At 44.8% G+C, this 19,385-nt stretch overlaps 1 protein-coding gene across 4 annotated transcripts in view; it reads right to left on the reverse strand.

Annotated features, from left to right (window-relative positions):
* Positions 1 to 212: 212 nt before the first annotated feature.
* LOC121537905 (low-density lipoprotein receptor-related protein 1-like) overlaps positions 213 to 19,385 on the reverse strand; it is a 211,359-nt gene continuing 192,186 nt past the window's right edge. For 2 of the 4 annotated variants that reach the window (XM_045207073.1, XM_045207072.1), the window contains exons 71-91: positions 17,324 to 17,456; positions 16,798 to 16,920; positions 16,433 to 16,555; positions 16,011 to 16,148; positions 15,676 to 15,813; positions 13,936 to 14,055; positions 13,051 to 13,334; positions 12,457 to 12,638; positions 12,209 to 12,315; positions 11,894 to 12,013; positions 11,432 to 11,608; positions 8,852 to 8,992; positions 8,506 to 8,679; positions 7,677 to 7,838; positions 7,135 to 7,309; positions 4,079 to 4,180; positions 3,764 to 3,837; positions 3,467 to 3,560; positions 3,235 to 3,270; positions 2,396 to 2,540; positions 213 to 1,132 (exon numbers count right to left, since the gene is read on the reverse strand). In XM_045207073.1, coding sequence (XP_045063008.1) covers positions 983 to 1,132; positions 2,396 to 2,540; positions 3,235 to 3,270; positions 3,467 to 3,560; positions 3,764 to 3,837; positions 4,079 to 4,180; positions 7,135 to 7,309; positions 7,677 to 7,838; positions 8,506 to 8,679; positions 8,852 to 8,992; positions 11,432 to 11,608; positions 11,894 to 12,013; positions 12,209 to 12,315; positions 12,457 to 12,638; positions 13,051 to 13,334; positions 13,936 to 14,055; positions 15,676 to 15,813; positions 16,011 to 16,148; positions 16,433 to 16,555; positions 16,798 to 16,920; positions 17,324 to 17,456 — 2,898 coding nt within the window. In that variant the 3' untranslated portion in view covers positions 213 to 982. The remainder of the gene's footprint in view (positions 1,133 to 2,395; positions 2,541 to 3,234; positions 3,271 to 3,466; positions 3,561 to 3,763; positions 3,838 to 4,078; positions 4,181 to 7,134; positions 7,310 to 7,676; positions 7,839 to 8,505; positions 8,680 to 8,851; positions 8,993 to 11,431; positions 11,609 to 11,893; positions 12,014 to 12,208; positions 12,316 to 12,456; positions 12,639 to 13,050; positions 13,335 to 13,935; positions 14,056 to 15,675; positions 15,814 to 16,010; positions 16,149 to 16,432; positions 16,556 to 16,797; positions 16,921 to 17,323; positions 17,457 to 19,385) is intronic. The other 2 variants (XM_045207075.1, XM_045207074.1) reach the window with 1 other exon arrangement.

A 19,385-nucleotide genomic window follows, 5' to 3' on the forward strand; every position in this document is an offset into this window, starting at 1 on the left:
ACCTCAACCCCATCGAACACCTTTGGGATGAATTGGAACGCCGACTGCGAACCAGGCCTAATCGCCCAACATCAGTGCCCGACGTCACTAATGCTCTTTTGGCTGAATGGAAGCAAGTCCCAGCAGCAATGTTCCAACATCAAGTGGAAAGCCTTCCCAGGAGAGTGGAGGTTGTTATAGGGAGGACCAACTTCATATTAATGCCTATGATTTTGGAATGAGATGTTCGACGAGCAGGTGTCCACATACTTTTGGTAATGTAGTGTATATATACTGTATATATATAACCTTTAGTCTTCTGCAAGGAGGAAAAAGACAATCACTTGGAACATAGTTCTCAACAGAACAGACATTAGTATATGTGATGCTGACTGACTCCTAGTTCCAACAGCCATGGTCTCACTCTACACCATTCACCATTCTATTGATATACTGTACACCTCAAGCAGTAGAGACAGATAGCACAGAAAGTGACACATAAACCAAACCAGCATCAATTGGCATTCAGAACTGACTGACTATTAAACTTGACATCCTCTTTTCTCCACGTCTTTCACAAACAACAAACACTTCTCTGGAATAGAACAATGTTTTTTTCCCTTACAATTCATACAAAATGATAATTGTTCCACTGTTGTTTGTTTTTCTCTACACCTTTTCATAGAGGTAGTGGCTATATGGATGAAGGGATGAAGGGGGAGTGACAGTATCGATGGGAGGAGGAAGGTGAGCAAAATAAAACGAGAGTTGAATTAATAAATCTATTAAATGGTTCTTCCTTTTTCTGAATAGAGGAATTTTCATTTTTCTCAAAAGAACAAAATATAATACTGCAATCACATACAAAAGTAGTCCTTCATTTGATACATTTTATACAGTGTTCTCGCTTCCTTTCCTCTTTTTGATGCTTTTCCTTTCTCGATTGGTAAAAGGCATGTGGGCGTGGTCCAGACGTGGCTCGGGCGTGCCTGACCCCTGACCTCTATGCCAGCGGGTCACTCATGTCCTCGTCCTCCCCATCGTCCCCCTGTGACAGTAACTCTTTCTTCTCGTCTGTACTAGCCAAGGAGTTGCGACTGTTGTGGGCTCCCATGTACAGGGTGGCGTACACTGGGTTGGTGAAGTTGGTGGGCTGCAGGGATGAAAGTAGTAAAATACTGGTTAGACAAAGAGCATACGAGGGTCCTACATTAGGTTTCATTGCAGAGTATTATGGTGTGCAGAAAAAGTATTTAAAGTTAGATTCAGTGAAATTACGTTGCCGAGCAGCACCAGCAGCACTGCAGATATTGAGATGAGCGAGATGCAAGACGTCGCTCTCACACAGTCAGACACAGTATATGCGCATGTGCACGGGTTCACATCACGCTGTTCACAGCATGGGAGCCACGGGACCAAAACAGAGGAGAAGTTGAGCCTCACGCTTCAACACTCAGTTGTTGCGGAAATTGACCCACTGTGCTGTTTACTTTCTGCATCTACGGCATATCGTTGAGTCTACCTTTAATGTGTCAATGCCAGTTTACTAGGTACACCCCCCACCCCCCCCCGTTCACGAAAATGGTTTGCTCTTACAGATGGTGGCTTGCTATATAAAGCAGGCAGACAGGCATCGAGGCATTCAGTTACTGTTCAATTGAACATGAGAATGGGCAAAACTAGTGACCTAACTGACTTTGAGCGTGGTATGATTGTCGGTGCCAGGCTCGCCGGATCCAGTATCTCAGAGAGGCCGGCCTCCTGGGCTTTTCACACACAACAGTGTCTAGGGTTTACCGAGAATGGTGCAACAAACAAGAAACATCCAGTCAGTGGCAGTCCTGTGGGCGAAAACAGCTAATTGATGAGAGATCGAAGGAGAATGGCAAGAATCGTGCAAGCTAACAGGCGGGCCACAAACAGACAAATAACGGTGCAGTACAACAGTGGTGTGCAGAAAAGCATCTCAGAACGCACAACTCGTCGATCCTAGTCACAGATGGGCCATTGCTGCAGACAACCACACCGGGTTCCCCTCCTATCAGCTAAAAACAAGAAGAAGCGGCTCCAGTGGGCACGCAATCACCAACACTGGACAATTGAGGACTGGAAAAATATTGCCTGGTCCGACGAATCCTGGTTCCTGTTGCTGATGGCAGAGTCAGGATTTGGCGTAAGCAACATGAGTCCATGGCTCCATCCTGCCGGGTGTCAATGGTACAGGCTGGTGGAAGTGGTGTAATGGTGTGGGGAATGTTTTCCTGGCATGCGTTAGGTCTCTTGAAACCAATTGAGCAACGTTTCCATGCCCCGAAGAATTCAGGCTGTTCTGGAGGCAAAGGGGGGTCCGACCCGGTAGTAGATGGGTATACCTAATAAACTGGTGAATGAGTGTAAGATTGTGTGTGTGTGTTACCTTATCTGGGTCTAAAGCGAAGTCTGAATCCAGGAGTTCCCCAGCATCGTCGTCTGGCTCCCCTTCGTAGATCTTATAGGCTGGGTTCCCTATCTCCACATTCATGGCCCCGTTGGTCATTCTGTGGTGCTGAAAGCCCTTAGCACTGTACACACACACACACACACACACACACACACACACACACACACACACACAATCACACACACACACACACACACACACACACAGTGTTTGTGTCCTCTCAACACTTCACCAGTAGCAGCGACTTAGCCACAACACAGGAGCACACACTGAAAGTGCTGAGAGCCTTGGTTCAAGCCACTGACAGGATAGAAAAATCCAGCATACACCACCAGTTACATGTACAGTACAGGAAACAGTTTCCACACAGTCAAGGCAACACAGAACCATGGTACATTGACAATGCAAATGAGCTTTTTTCAAAAGGCCATTTGGACACATCCAGTGTCTATCCTGGTGAATGCTGGATTTTCCACAACGCAAATGTTCCACTTCTACAATGCAGGCATAGAAGCATCACTGATAGATACACATATTTATACATGTAAACAGGGAAAGGTATGGATGTGTAGGGAAGAATCAGTCAATCTATCTGTCAATAGCCCCTTGCGTTCCTGGGTGGGAAACCCTGTACTAAACAGGAGAGAGCGGGCAGGGACAGACAGACAGACAGACTACTACAGAAAGACCAGCAAAATGGAGGACTGTCACTGAACCCACAGACAAGACGGTGGTTTAGATGAGGCTTTGGGGAGAGGGAGGAGAAGGGGGAGGGTCTGGGGGGAGACGTGATAGATGTGACCCTATTAAGTTACCAAGAACGACGGGAGCGTTTGCCTGGCAATACAGACCTGGGGGACAGGAAAGAGGTGGTTATCCACAGAAGAGAGAAAGAGAGAGAGAGAGAGAGAGAGAGAGAGAGAGAGAGAGAGAGAGAGAGAGAGATGGTGGGAGGTACAGATGAGGTGTAAAATAAATTTGAGTTTGACCGAATGAGTGGGACCTCTCACACCCAGTCTCAACACAAAGGTTGTCTACTCTACTCACCCACGCATTCTCCTCTTGTACCATAAGATGGCGCCGACAACCAGCAGCGCCAGTAACAACAGCAGCAGCACAGGGATGATTATGGAGGCCGAACCTGCAGAGAGAGCAACACACCCATCAATGAGTATATGCAACACTGACCAATGAGCTCAGAGTATGCAACACATCGACCTATGAGCTCAGAGTACAGACAGTTTATAACATTTATTGTGTTATAATCATGTGTTATAATCTGTAGTTATAACATGTATTTCACTGACACTGTAAACAGACTATAAAGTCACTAAAGTAACTTACTTCCACTGGTGTCAGGAGAGTCCACAGGAGAAGCTGTGACTTCACATCGATGCCCCCTCCATCCTATAGAACACCTGAATACACATCACACAGGTTACAGAGACCTAAATACACATCACACAGGTTACAGATCCACCTAAATACTCATCACACAGGTTACAGAGACCTGAATACACATCACACAGGTTACAGATAGTCCCAAAGCGTGCGTCTGTGTGTGTGTCTGAATGAGCTTGAGTGAATGTGTGTGTACGTATGAGTGAGTCATCTTGTGTGTGTGTGTGTGTGTGTGTGTGATAGGGTTCATCCTCTTACTTGCACTGGGGCAGTAGTGTGCGTGGTTCGATAGAGCAGAGTCCATTGGTGCAGAAATCTAGACAGGTGTAGCAGCTGGGCTGGGTACGACCGTTAGGACAGCTGGACATAGACAGGCACACAGAGACAAAGAGAGAGCGAGAGAGAGAGGCAGACAGACAGACAGAGAGAGACAGAGAGAGCAGAGCGAGAGAGAGAGAGAGACAGAGAGAGAGACAGAGAGACAGAGTCAACCAACAGAACTAGATTGAATCTTTACCGGATAACACCAGGATAACTCTTATATTACAGTTTTTTCCAACTGCTTACACACAAAATCTTTTCATGTCACACGATTTTTGAAACCTCTCCTTTAAAGTGCAAAACTACACACCAAATCTCCAAAACCATAAGCTATTTCTCAGCCTTTGACTCAGTTGTCAATTGCATAAAACACTTTTTTCAAAACACTACACACAATTCTCTACCTAAAACACAGAAATCTAACAGGAAGTGAGTTGCTTTCCTTTTCCAAACACAACCAATCAAAATGCTACACTTATTCACCAGGTCACACACACACTCCTCACATGTGCAAACACTAATTGCTTAACTGATCACTAACCAATCGCTGCTTTACTGTAGTATAGGCCTATAAATAGGTCAAAGGTCAGATTACCTGTTTTGAACAATGGATGCCAACAATGGACAGAGAGCAAGAGGAGTAGGAGGGAGAGGCAGGGGACAACAACGAGGACAAATTCAAAGACGAAGAGTTGGAAGAGGAGGAGGTGGAGTAGGAGGAAGAGGAAGAAGAGGACGAGGGCAAAGAAGAGAAGGAAGGAGAGCCATCTCTGATGAGATTAGGGCAACACTTGTTGATCATGTGATCAACCACGGTTTGACCATGAGAGAGGCTGGACTGTGAGTCCAGCCCAACTTGAGTCGATTTACAGTGGCGTCCATAATTCGAATCTTCAGAAACGAGAACAGGTATGCAACTATCTAATGACTATTTTAGCATTACAGTAATGTACTGTAAAATACGTATGACTGCATAGTATTGCATAAACATTTGTAACTCTAAGCCATCCATTTACTGCACTGCATTGAATGAATGAGGTTGGTTATCATGCTGTACTACATTTTTTTGTACATTGTTTACAGTTCCTATGCTGAACACATACTGTGTTTGAATTCTGTACAGAGTGGAAAGGCAAAGACATCATGGAGGACGAGGACGCTTGTTTACAGATGTACAAGAGACTGCAATTATAAATATGGTTTTGGCCAACAATGCAATTAGGATTCGAGAGATAAGAGAGCATATCTTGAATAATGACACCATATTTAACAACATCAATGCTGTAAGCCTGTCGACCATACAACGCATCCTCCAACGGCACCAAGTGACGATGAAACAACTTTACAAGGTGCCATTTGAGAGAAACTCTGACAGAGTCAAGAATCTGCGACATGACTTTGTAGAGGTATGTATGCAACACTACTTCCAGTACTTCAGACATACCATATTTACTCATCTGTATATTATCTGTTACAGAGAGTATTGGAGATGGATGCCCATGTAATTCGCCATGAATTTATTTATGTGGATGAGGTTGGCTTCAACCTCACCAAAACCAGACGCCGCGGAAGAAATGTAATGGGACAGAGGGCAATTACCAATGTCCCTGGACAGCGTGGGGGTAATATAACTATGTGTGCTGCCATCACTCAAATGGGGTCCTCCATCACAATGCCACACTGGGTCCGTACAACATCGGCCATATGCTCACTTTTCTGGATGGAATTTACACAATGCTTGTTCCTGATCCAGATCAGGAGCCTGCTAGATTTGTGGTTATATGGGACAATGTTAGTTTTCACCGGGCTGTTCTGGTCCAAAACTGGATTGCCACCCATCCACAATTTGTAGTTTTGTACCTACCCCCATATTCACCTTTTCTAAATCCCATAGAGGAATTATTCTCAGCCTGGCGCTGGAAAGTGTATGATCGCCAACCCTATGCCCGCATGCCGCTTCTCCAGGCAATGGAGGACGCATGTGGGGACATAGAGGTTGCCTCTGTCCAAGGTTGGATACGCCATGCTAGGAGATACTTCCCTCGATGTTTGCCAAGAGAAAACATATCTTGTGATGTGGACGAAGTATTGTGACCAGACCCAGCCCGGAGAAGAGATGAAGCGTAGTTTAGCACTGGTGACTGCCCCCCCCCCCCTACCAATTCCTGGGCTGCCCCCCCGGGACCCCACACACACACAATTGTGTTATTTACTGTATTCTAAATAATATACTTTTGGTTTACATATGTTTATGGTTTTGTTGTATGCTACTGTATACAACAGTAATGTTTGGCCTAATAAATATTTTCTGTTTCTACATTGCATTGGTGTTTACAGTGTACTTGTTACCCCTCTCAGCAGATTACTTTCACTGTAGAACATTGTATTGAAATGTAGATATAAGCCTATGAAAGACCAAAGAGCTTTAGATTTAGAACAACAGTGTTTACATGGTATATCCAAAATGTACTATTATGAAAGAAGTGTTTGCTATTTGATGCAAATGCTTCATTCTGACATGTGTTTATGGCATTTTGAATGCAGTGTTACATTTTGAAGGAGATGTGAGGCATTTTGCATTTTGTGTGTGCAGTTTTGGGAATTGTGTGTAGAGTTTTGAAAAAAGGAGACATAGTTTTGAAAACGTGTGTAAGCAGTTGGAAAAAACTGTAAGATAAAACAAACTGGATAGTGAGCAGAGTGTGTGTGTACAGTATAAAAGTATGAAAAAATGTATGCACTCACTAACTGTCAATTGTCTGGATTAGAGCGTCTGCTAAATGACTAAAATGTAAAAATGTGTGTGTGTGTGTGACTGGACAGTGTGTGTGCATCTATGTGTGTGTGTGTGTGCATGTGTGAGTGAGTGTGAATGGATTGAACAGTGTGTGTGTGTGCATGTGTGAGTGAGTGTGAATGGATTGAACAGTGTGTGCGTGTGCGTGCGTGTGCGCGCGTGTGTGTGCTGTATATGTAGTGTGCATGACCTGTACCTGCACATGACCTCTCCTGAGGGTTTGGGCAGACACTTGCCGTTGGGTCCGCAGTACTCGCACTTGTCCAGCTCACAGAGCTGTCCATGGAACTGAGGGGAACAGCGACACAACTTGGTGGCATTGGCCGTCTGCAGACACATGGCCTCATTCTCACAGTAACCTTCACATGTACCTGGAGGGGTAATGAGCAGATAGAGGCAGGGAAACAGGGCTTACAGTCAGTTCCTCACAGAGCGAAGACTCTCCTTCTTTTCAGCCATTTCTGATTAGGGATTAAGTATTGCGCTACAAAGTGGATTGTAGACTGGTTATTGAAATTTTAAAAATCAGAGGAATGACAAATACACATACATGAAGTATACCTTTAGTTACACTGTTATGATACAGGAACAATAGCTTTAGTTACACAGTTATAATACAGGAACAATAGGTTTAGTTACACTGTTACACAGAGGTGAGACAAAGCTGAAAGCGCTACATCCACTTGGCATGGTTGCTTAAATCATCCCTTATTAACCCATTATAAACTACACACTCACTGTATTGACACTGGTCTCCCAGGTACTCAAGCGGACAGCGGCAGGTGGGCTGGTTGCCCTGGGATACAGTGCAGTTGCCTCCATTATGACAGTAGTCCTGACAGGTGTGGAGTTTACACTGAGGCCCCGTGAAGCCCTTCAGACAGCGACAGGTAGGGGCCCCTGGGAACAAAGGGTCATGTTAAATAAGAACAAAAATCGAATGTAGGCTAAATAAAATGGGCCCGATTCAGACTTAGGAAATCTACGCCTTTCCTACGCACTTCTCAGTAGTTGGTGTTTAGCTCCCAATAGTGGCTAATATTTATCATGATACACATTGTAAAATAAAATGGAGAAAAGCCGGGTATATAATTAAAACATTCTCCAGCGCATACATGAACTCAGCAGGTTCGGCCCTACAGAAGCCTATAGTTTGGGTCTCCAAATTTCATCCAAGCAAATTATGAGGGCATACAAATTTTGAATAACGGCACAGCTATTCATAGCCTACTTCACTGTGGAAAAGGGACCGCAATACATGTCATGTTGATATGATTTTCTGTTTACTTCCATATGACTGGTTTAACATTAATCTCTATGGATCATAAGGAAACATTTTACTAAAACAATTGCTATGTGTATTTACAATCCCCCTCTCCAAATGGATTACTCATTTCCCTAGCTGTTATCAATAGCTCTTATTAATTTATAAATGACAGTGCATGGAGAATGGTGTTATTTCTAGAAAGTAGATGCTTTTCTGCAATAGAAAATGGCAGCCACCGGCACCTAGACTAGTTTGCCAGTTGCGGCCACACCAATGACTGTATATGCTCAGGTAACCTACCTGCGACTGAGGCAGTGCAGGCTCCTCCATTCTTACAGTAGTCTCTACACTGGTTGACCTCACACCTCTCTCCAGTGAAGCTGGGCTGGCACTGACACTTAGCCTGCTGCCTGGCGTTCAGGAAACAATTCCCTCCGTTCAGACACTGGACCGTACATGGCCCGGACGGGGGAGCTGGGAGGAGAGGGAGAGAGATTATTGATAGAGTCCCACTGGGCACCAGACGTCAATTCAACGTCTATTCCATGTTGGTTCCACTTAATGTTTGTTGAAATGACGTGGAAACAACGTTGATTCAACCAGTGTGTACCCAGTGGGGTATGTGTGCATGTGTGTGTGTACTCACAGAATGGAGACCGTGTGGAAGGCGGTCTCTCCACACATGTGCCATTTTCAGCCACGCGGTCGTTAGGACAGGTGCATACTGGACCACTGGGGCTGAGCAGACATAACCACTCACACTTCTTCCTGTCACATGGGTTGGTCACTGATGACACAGAGAGCGAGGGAGAACAGACAGTAAGAACTAGAACAGGATAAAGAGAAACTCCACTAAAATGTGTTAAACTCCACTGAACCATATGTGGAATAGATGTCAACAGTAGTGCACTATGGGGAATAGGGGTCAGAAGAAGAACACTGTGGAAATTGGGTCAAAGCTATGAAATACTGTATATAATGGATAGTGAAATACTGTATATAATGGATAGTGTGTCATTTGGGTTAAGTTCAATGGGAGCTACAGACAGACAGACAGACAGACAGACTGAAAGAGAGAGAGAGAGACACAGACAGAGAGACAGACAGACAGACAGAGAGAGAGAGACTCAATTTGGCATGAGGGTCTGCTATACAAATTGATGGAAAGTGGGGTTGGGGGAAAAATATACGACATTATAAAATCCATGTACACAAACAACAAGTCTGCGGTTTAAATTGGCAAAAAACACACACATTTCTTTTCACAGGGCCGTGGGATGAGACAGGGATGCAGTTTAAGCCCCACCCTCTTCAACATATATATCAACGAATTGGCGAGGGCACTAGAACAGTCTGCAGCAGCCGGCCTCACCCTACTAGAATCTGAAGTAAAATGTCTTATGTTTGCTGACGATCTGGTGCTTCTGTCACCAACCAAGGAAGGCCTACTGCAGCACCTAGATCTTCTGCACAGATTCTGCCAGACCTGGGCCCTGACAGTAAATCTCAGTAAAACAAAAATAATGGTGCTCCAAAAAAGGTCCAGTTGCCAGGACCACAAATACAAATTCCATCTAGACACCGTTGCCCTAGAGCACACAAAAAAATGATACATACCTCGGCCTAAACATCAGCACCAAAGGTAACTTCCACAAAGCTGTGAACGATCTGAGAGTCAAGGCAAGAAGGGCCTTCTACGCCATCAAAAGGAACATAAATTTCGACATACTAATTAGGATCTGGCTAAAAATACTTGAATCAGTTATAGAACCCATTGCCCTTTATGGTTGTGAGGTCTGGGGTCCACTCACCAACCAAGAATTCACAAAATGGGACAAACACCAAATTGACTCTGCATGCAGAATTCTGCAAAAATATCCTCTGTGTACAACGAAAAACACCAAATAACGCATGCAGAGCAGAATTAGGCCGATACCCGCTAATTATCAATATCCAGAAAAGAGCTGTTAAATTCTATAACCACTTAAAAGGAAGCGATTCCCAAACCTTCCATAACAAAGCCATCACCTACAGAGAGATGAACTTGGAGAACAGTCCCCTAAGCAAGCTGGTCCTGGGGCTCTGTTCACAAACACAAACAGACCTCACAGAGCCCCAGGACAACAACACAATTAGACTGAACCAAATCATGAGAAAACTAAAAGATAATTACTTGACACATTGGAAAGAATTAACAAAAAAACAGAGCAAACTAGAATGCTATTTGGCCCTAAACAGAGAGTACACAGTCGCAGAATACCTGACCACTGTGACTGACTCAAACTTAAGGAAAGCTTTGACTATGTACAGACTCAGTGAGCATAGCCTTGCTATTGAGAAAGGCTGCCGTATGCAGACCTGGCTCTCAAGAGAAGACAGGCTATGTGCACACTGCCCACAAAATGAGGTGGAAACTGAGCTGCACTTCCTAACCTCCTGCCAAATGTATGACCATATTAGAGACACATATTTCCCTCAGATTACAGAGATCAACAAAGAATTTGAAAACAAACCCAATTTTGATAAACTCCCTTATCTACTGGTGAAATACCACAGTGTACCATCACAGCAGCAAGATTTGTGACCTGTTGCCACAAGAAAAGGGCAACCAGTGAAGAACAAACACCATTGTAAATACAACCCATATTTATGGTTATTTTCCCATTTGTACTTTAACTATTTGCACATTATTATAACACTGTATATATACATAATATGACATTTGAAATGTCTTTATTCTTTTGGAACTTCTGAGTGTAATGTTTACTGTTAATATTTATTGTTTATTTCACTTTTGTTTACTATCTACTTCACTTGCTTTGGCAATGTTAACATACGTTTCCCATGCCAATAAAGCCCATAAATGGAATTGAATTGAAATTGAATTGAAATTGAATTGACAGACAGAGACAGAGAGAGAGGGCGAGACAGAGACAGAGAGACAGACAGAGAGACAGACAGAGAGAGAGACAGAGAGACAGACAGACAGACAGACACAGACAGACAGACAGACAGAGACAAACAGAGAGACAGACAGACAGACAGACAGACAGAGAGAGAGAGACAGACACACTCTGCTGGTTTGTAGCGGTGGTGGTTTGTAGCGGTGGTAGAGGACTTTGTCTAGTGCACTTTGGTGAATAGGGGTCAAAAAGGAGTGTACTATATGGGGGAGTAGGGTTTCATTTAAAGAAATGAGCTATAGTGTAGGCAGACAGCCACTCACTCTCTGGTTGTTTGTAGCGGTGGTAGAGGACTATGTCTGTGGCGTGGTTAATGCCAGTGGTCAGGTTCTCCATGGGGCTCTTGCCAAACTTGTTGACCCGGAACACAAAGTTATTAATGTAGGTGACGCCATATATGTAGTCCTCAAAGATGTCGATGCTGAACGGATGGAGCAGGTCTAGGGATGGAAGGAGAGAGAGTTAGGAACTGTTAATCCTGCTATAACTATGTCATTTTGAGAACTGAACAAGGCCAACACACTCTGTAAAACAGTGACAACTGTATCTTGTTTGAAAATACAATTTCCCTACTTATCTTTTAATTCATAAATTGTTACCCATGTAAAATTCTGTAGGAGTTTGAAACAAAGATGGGTGATATCCTCATAAGACTTCATGAAAATCATTAAACTACACTGAACCCCAGCCCTGAGATAAGTGTAGTTTAGTGTAGTGAACTGAACTGTTTTTGAGTCCTGTGACGGAGATGACAGGGTCAGAGCCGTTGAGTCGCACGCTCCCGATGACAGAGAGCTTAGCGTCCGCCCAGTACAGGCGCTCGTTGAAGTAGTCTACCGCCAGACCTGGCGAGAGGAGGAGGAGGAGGAAGAGGAGGGGTAGTAGGAGGGGAAGGAGGAGGCGAGGGTTAAAGAGGACATGGATAACACAAACAGTGACCAGAAAAAGGTATGACAACACATACACCACTATGCTAATGCTAGGGCATAATGCTAGGTGTTAATGCTAATGCTAGGCTACAATGCTAATGCTATACAGACCTGTGGGCCACTGGATGTTCTCATGGACGATGGTCTGTCTCAGGGTTCCGTCCATGGCTGCTGTCTCAATCTTAGGGTGGTTTCCCCAGTCGGCCCAGTACATGGTCCTGAGGACACAGAGAAACGCAGTCAAAACAGCTCAGCATGGTCTTTTCATGGACAGTGGTGGATGCATAACTAGGCCAACTCAATATAGCTGTGCTTGGCTGGGGTTGGCTCAGTAGTGGTAAAGGGTACTAGTCTCTTACCCTCTCTGGGGATCCACTACGATGGCGTAAGGCTCGTCTATCATGCCTGAGATCAGGGTCTTGCGGTGTTGGCCTGATAGTTGGGCCACCTCAATCACATCTCTGCCAGAGTCAGTCCAGTACAGGTTACCAGCCACCCAGTCCACCGCTATACCCCGAGGCATGTTCAGATGCCCTACAATCTAGTCAGGAGTAGAGGGTTGTTTAGGTACATCTCATTATGTTGTGAACAGAAAACAACAGATCTTTCTGAACTATGAGACTTGGCACTAACTGCATTCAACTTATATTGTATCACACATAGGAAGTCATAACAGTACCCATGTTGTAGTGTGTGTGTGTGTCTGTTTGTGTGTGTGTGTGTGTGTGGGTATGTGAGTGTGTGTGTAAGTGAGTGTGTGTGTGTGTGTGTGTGTGTGTGTGGGTATGTGAGTGTGTGTGTAAGTGAGTGTGTGTGTGTGTGTGTGTGTGTGTGTGGTTGTGTGTGTGTGTGTGTAGGTATGTGAGTGTGTGTGTAAGTGAGTGTGTGTGTGTAAGTGTGTGTGTGTGTGTGTGCGCATGCGTGCATTCCTGCTTGCGTCACTCAAGCCTCACCTCCAAGGTAGTAACACTTCCCTCACTATGGCGACGGTTGCGCTGTGTATTTGATGAAGAGGAAGATGACGATGGTGAAGGCAGCTCGTAGGAGGAGATTCCGCCAGTGTGCCAGTTGGTCCAGTAGATACGGTTCGTCTTGATATGCAAGTCCATGGCATCGACGCGTACGTTGGCATCGCCCTGAAAGGTCTGTTCGTAGCTCCAGTTGGGCATGCCAGGGTCCAGGCTGCGGATCTCATTGTCATCGGCGATGTAGAGCACCTGTCTGCTACTGTTCAGGTCTGGAGAGACCGGAGGGGGGGAGGGGAGGGAGAGGGCGGGAGGAGGGAGAGAGAGAGAGGGGAGGGAGATGAAAATGTCAACTCATTCATTGCGGCTGTGGCTGAGGAAGGGTTAGGAATACACTATTTCAAACTATTTAGGATTTTGAAGAAGAAAAGTACACTACTACAAGAAAACTACACTACTAAAAGAAAACTACACTACTAGAAAACTACACTACTAGAAGAAAACTACACTACTAAAAGAAAACTACATTATTAGAAGAAAACTACACTACTAGAAGAAAACTACACTACTAGAAGAAAACTACACTACTAGAAGAAAACTACACTACTAAAAGAAAACCACACTACTAAAAGAAAACCACACTATTAGAAGAAAACTACACTACTAGAAGAAAACTACACTACTAGAAACTACACTACTAGAAGAAAACCACACTACTAAAAGAAAACTACATTACTAGAAGAAAACTACAGTATTAGAAGAAAACTACACTACTAGAAGAAAACTACACTACTAAAAGAAAACTACACTATTAGAAGAAAACTACACTACTAGAAGAAAACTACACTACTAGAAGAATACTATGCTACTTACTGTCAGCCTTGCAGGTGGTGTTGATCCTGGTGAAGTATTTGTGGCAGCTACACTTGTAGGATCCCTTGGTGTTGTTGCACATATGGGAGCACACTCCAAACTGCTTACACTCATTCTTATCTGAGAGGGGACAGGAAGGGGACAAGGGGGTTAATAAAGATACCTCAATGAGCATTTGAACAACAAAATGAAATATACTGATTGAGCCCAGAGTGAGTGAGTGTCCATGAAATGTGGGCTTGTAACCTTGTAATGACATTCTGGGAGATGGGATTGAAAGTGAGCTATCCAAGTAGCTACTGTTTGTAACAATTGTGTACATAGTGTAGTAGGCTTCACCCTGTTGAGGACATCCTGGTGTATATAATAAGCTTCACCCTGTTGAGGACATCATGGTGTGTGTAATAAGCTTCACCCTGCTGAGGACATCCTGGTGTGTGTAATAAGCTTGACCTTGTTGAGGACATCCTGGTGTATGTAATAAGTTTCACCCTGTTGAGGACATCATGGTGTATGTAATAAGCTTCACCCTGTTGAGGACATCCTGGTGTATGTAATAAGCTTCACCCTGTTGAGGACATCATGGTGTGTGTAATAAGCTTCACCCTGTTGAGGACATCATGGTGTGTGTAATAAGCTTCACCCTGTTGAGGACATCATGGTGTATGTAATAAGCTTGACCCTGTTGAGGACATCATGGTGTATATAATAAGCTTGACCCTGTTGAGGACATCCTGGTGTGTGTAATAAGCTTGACGCTGTTGAGGACATCCTGGTGTATGTAATAAGCTTGACCCTGTTGAGGACATCCTGGTGTATGTAATAAGCTTGACCCTGTTGAGGACATCATGGTGTGTGTAATAAGCTTGACCCTGTTGAGGACATCCTGGTGTGTGTAATAAGCTTGACCCTGTTGAGGACATCCTGGTGTATGTAATAAGCTTGACCCTGTTGAGGACATCCTGGTGTGTGTAATAAGCTTGACCCTGGTGAGGATATCCTGGTGTATGTAATAAGCTTGACCCTGTTGAGGACATCCTGGTGTGTGTAATAAGCTTGACCCTGTTGAGGACATCATGGTGTATGTAATAAGCTTGACCCTGTTGAGGACATCATGGTGTGTGTAATAAGCTTGACCCTGTTGAGGACATCCTGGTGTATGTAATAAGCTTGACCCTGTTGAGGACATCCTGGTGTATGTAATAAGCTTGACCCTGTTGAGGACATCATGGTGTGTGTAATAAGCTTGACCCTGTTGAGGACATCCTGGTGTGTGTAATAAGCTTGACCCTGTTGAGGACATCCTGGTGTGTGTAATAAGCTTGACCCTGTTGAGGACATCCTGGTGTATATAATAAGCTTGACCCTGTTGAGGACATCATGGTGTATGTAATAAGCTTGACCCTGTTGAGGACATCCTGGTGTGTGTAATAAGCTTGACCCTGTTGAGGACATCCTGGTGTATATAATAAGCTTGACCCTGTTGAGGACATCCTGGTGTATATAATAAGCTTGACCCTGTTGAGGACATCCTGGTGTATATAATAAGCTTGACCCTGTTGAGGACATCATGGTGTATGTAATAAGCTTGACCCTGTTGAGGACATCATGGTGTGTGTAATAAGCTTGACCCTGTTGAGGACATCATGGTGTGTGTAATAAGCTTGACCCTGTTGAGGACATCATGGTGTGTGTAATAAGCTTGACCCTGTTGAGGACATCCTGGTGTATGTAGTGTACCTTCACAGGTGTTATGCCCAGTCTTCTGGAAGCCTGGTTTGCAGGAGCAGAAGGAGTCTGTCCCGTTGCTGACACAGTGTGCCTCGTCCCCGTCCCCACACAGAGTCCTGTTACTCCTGCAGTCGTTCAGCTTGGTGTCTGCAGGGCCAGGGACACATACACACCACAGGCAGGGAAAAACAGTGTTGAGCCATTGGAAGGTTAACGGAACATTGTGTAAAACAAGAACATATGTGTGAGAAAAAGAAACCAACGCCGTCTTCTCTAACATGCCATGAGAACGGTATCCATCAGTAGACATGGTGATAGTGTTAACCAGTCATGACTTGGAGCACCTGTCTTGCAGTGGATCTCGTCCGAACCGTAGTCTTCACAGTCGTTGAAGAAGTTACAGCGCAGGTTGGAGCTGATGCACCTCCCATTGGCACACAGGAACTCATCCTTGTCACAGGTAGGCTCGGCTGGAGGGGGCTCTGAGAAAACACACATAGACCAACCATCACATTGCCCCTGAGTGGATAAATAAAGTTGTACATTTATTTCAATTAACACAATGACTCTGATCCAATGTCCATAATTGCAAACCAATGAATAAAAAAACAATGAAGCACTGTATTGGATATGCATTCTGTTATAAGTAACATAAGTGGTATGCTAGGGTGGACAGATGGAACCTCTCCACAGGGAACAACAGATCATCAAGGAGACAGCCTTGTGTTGGTGTGTGTGTTAAAGGCCAGCAGCACAGTAAACTCACGGCAGTTGAGCTCATCAGAGTTGTCCCCGCAGTTGTCAACTCCGTTACACTGTTTGGACACCTGCAGACACACACGGTCGTTCTGGCAGCGGAAACTCCTGGTGGGGGGGCACTGGAACATCCCTAACGGGAGGAGAAAGAGGGGTTAGGAGTCAGAACAGGCTTTAGGATCCATACCCTTTTCAGACCATCGTGACAACCAGAACTGAACTGTGGTGGCTCTGATATTTTATTTTAACATTGTCCTTTCCATCATGATGGATGAGTAACCAGGCCAGCACAGTACAGGTCAGTTCAGCTCGGTACTGTGAAAAGGGCACTAGTCGACAGGATAGGATGTCACAGGATCTGATGTCACTACTCACTGCACTCATCAGGGTTCTCGTCCGAGTTGTCTCCACAGTCGTCCTCTCCGTCGCATTTCCAGGCCAGGGGCTTACACAGCGTGTTGTTACACTGGAAGTCATCCAGGGGGCAGTGTCTCTCAACTGAGACATGGAGAAAAGAAGAAGAACAACTGTAGGTTGTCCATTATTGATCCTGTTCCTATAGATCAGGGTTCTTCAATTCCGGTCCTGGAGGGCCGAAACACCTCTGTTTTTCATCCTCTCCTTCTAATCAGGGGCTAATTCAGACCTGGGACACCAGGTGAGTGCAATTAACTACCAGGTAGAAATAAAAAACGAAGAAGAACGAAAAAGAAGTGTTTCGGCCCTCCAGGACCGGAATTGAAGAACCCTGCTATAGATCCTACCACAGGCTAGATCTCCAGAATCCCTCTCAATTAGGAAACGTAGAGGATATTCAATCTTAGTATAACCACTCTCTTTCAGCACTGTGACCATCTCAAACGCCGGCATGAGTGAGGCACATTGGGACACACAAACTCACCAGCGATGTGACACCTCTCCTCATCGCTGCCGTCCAAACAGTCAGCATCTGCGTCACAGCGCCAGCGGTTGGGGATGCAGTGGCCGTTCTGACACTGGAACTGATCACTGTCACACTTCAGGTCACAGCCGTCCTGAGGAACACAGACACACGCACGCGCACACACACACACACACACACACAGACGCACGCACGTACGCACCCACCCACACACGCACCCAGTCCCTCTCTCAATTTTAATCACTCAAGTAAAAGGCACATCTCTAAGCTATAAGGTCAACCGATAATATTTATTTTTATTTAACCTTTATTTAACCAGGTAAGCCAGTTGAGAACAAGTTCTCATTTACAACTGCGACCTGGCCAAGATAAAGCAAAGCAGTGCGATAAAAATAACAACAACACAGAGTTACATATGGGATAAACAAAACAAAACATACAGTCAATAACACAGTGTAATACAGTGTGTGCAAATGTAGTAAGTTATGGAGGTAAGGCAATAAGTAGGCCATAGTGCAAAATTATTACAATTTAGTATTAACACTGGAATGATAGATGTGCAGAAGAGGATGTGCAAATAGAGATACTGGGGTGCAAATGAGCAAAATAAATAACAATGTAAATAACAATATGGGGATGAGGTAGTTGGGTGGGCTAATTACAGATGGGCTGTGTACAGGTGCAGTGATCGGTAAACTGCTCTGACAACTGATGCTTAAAGTTAGTGAGGGAGATAAGTGTCTCCAGCTTCAGATATTTTTGCAGTTCGTTCCAGTCATTTGCAGCAGAGAACTGGAAGGAATGGCGGCCAAAGGAGGTGTTGGCTTTGGGGATGACCAGTGAGATATACGTGCTGGAACACATACTACGGGTGGGTGTTGCTATGGTGACCAATGAGCTAAGATAAGGTGGGGATTTGCCTAGAAGTGATTTATAGATGACCTGGAGCCAGTAGGTTTGGCGACGAATATGTAGTGAGGGCCAGCCAACGAGAGCGTACAGGTCACAATGGTGGGTAGTATATGGGGCTTTGGTGACAAAACGGATGGCACTGTGATAGACTACATCCAATTAGCTGAGTAGTGTTGGAAGCGATTTTGTAAATGACATCGCCGAAGTCAAGGATCGGTAGGATAGTCAGTTTTACAAGGGCATGTTTAGCAGCATGAGTGAAGGAGGCTTTGTTGCGAAATAGGAAGCCGATTCTAGATTTAACTTTGGATTGGAGATGTTTAATGTGAGTCTGGAAGGAGAGTTTACGGTCTAACCAGACACCTAGGTATTTGTAGTTGTCCACAAATTCCAAGTCAGACCCGTCGAGAGTAGTGATTCTAGTCGGGCGGGCGGGTGCAAGCAGCGTTCGATTGAAGAGCATGCATTTAGTTTACTAGCGTTTAAGAGCAGTTGGAGGCCACGGAAGGAGTGTCGTATGGCATTGAAGCTCGTTTGGAGGTTTCCAATGAAGGGCCAGATGTATACAAAATGGTATCGTCTGCGTAGAGGTGGATCTGAGAGTCACCAGCAGCAAGAGCGACATCATTGATATACACAGAGAATAGAGTCGGCCCGAGAATTGAACCCTGTGGCACCCCCATAGAGACTGCCAAAGGTCCAGACAACAGGCCCTCCGATTTGACACAATGAACTCTATCTGAGAAGTAGTTGGTGAACCAGGCGAGGCAGTCATTTGAGAAACCAAGGCTATTTAGTCTGCCAATAAGAATGCAGTGATTGACAGAGTCAAAAGCCTTGGCCAGGTCGATGAAGACGGCTGCACAGTACTGTCTTTTTTCGACCGCGGTTATTATACCGTTTAGGACTTTGAGCGTGGCTGAGGTGCACCCATGACCAGCTCGGAAACCAGATTGCATAGCGGAGAAGGTACGGTGGGATTCAAAATGGTCGGTGATCTGTTTGTTAATTTGGCTTTCAAATAATTTCGAAAGGCAGGGCAGGATGGATATCGGTCTGTAACAGTTGGGATCTAGAGTGTCACCCCCTTTGAAGAGGGGGATGACCACGGCAGCTTTCCAATCTCTGGGGATCTCAGACGATATGAAAG

Source organism: Coregonus clupeaformis, chromosome 24, assembly GCF_020615455.1.
Source record: "Coregonus clupeaformis isolate EN_2021a chromosome 24, ASM2061545v1, whole genome shotgun sequence".
Classification (NCBI taxonomy): domain Eukaryota; kingdom Metazoa; phylum Chordata; class Actinopteri; order Salmoniformes; family Salmonidae; genus Coregonus; species Coregonus clupeaformis.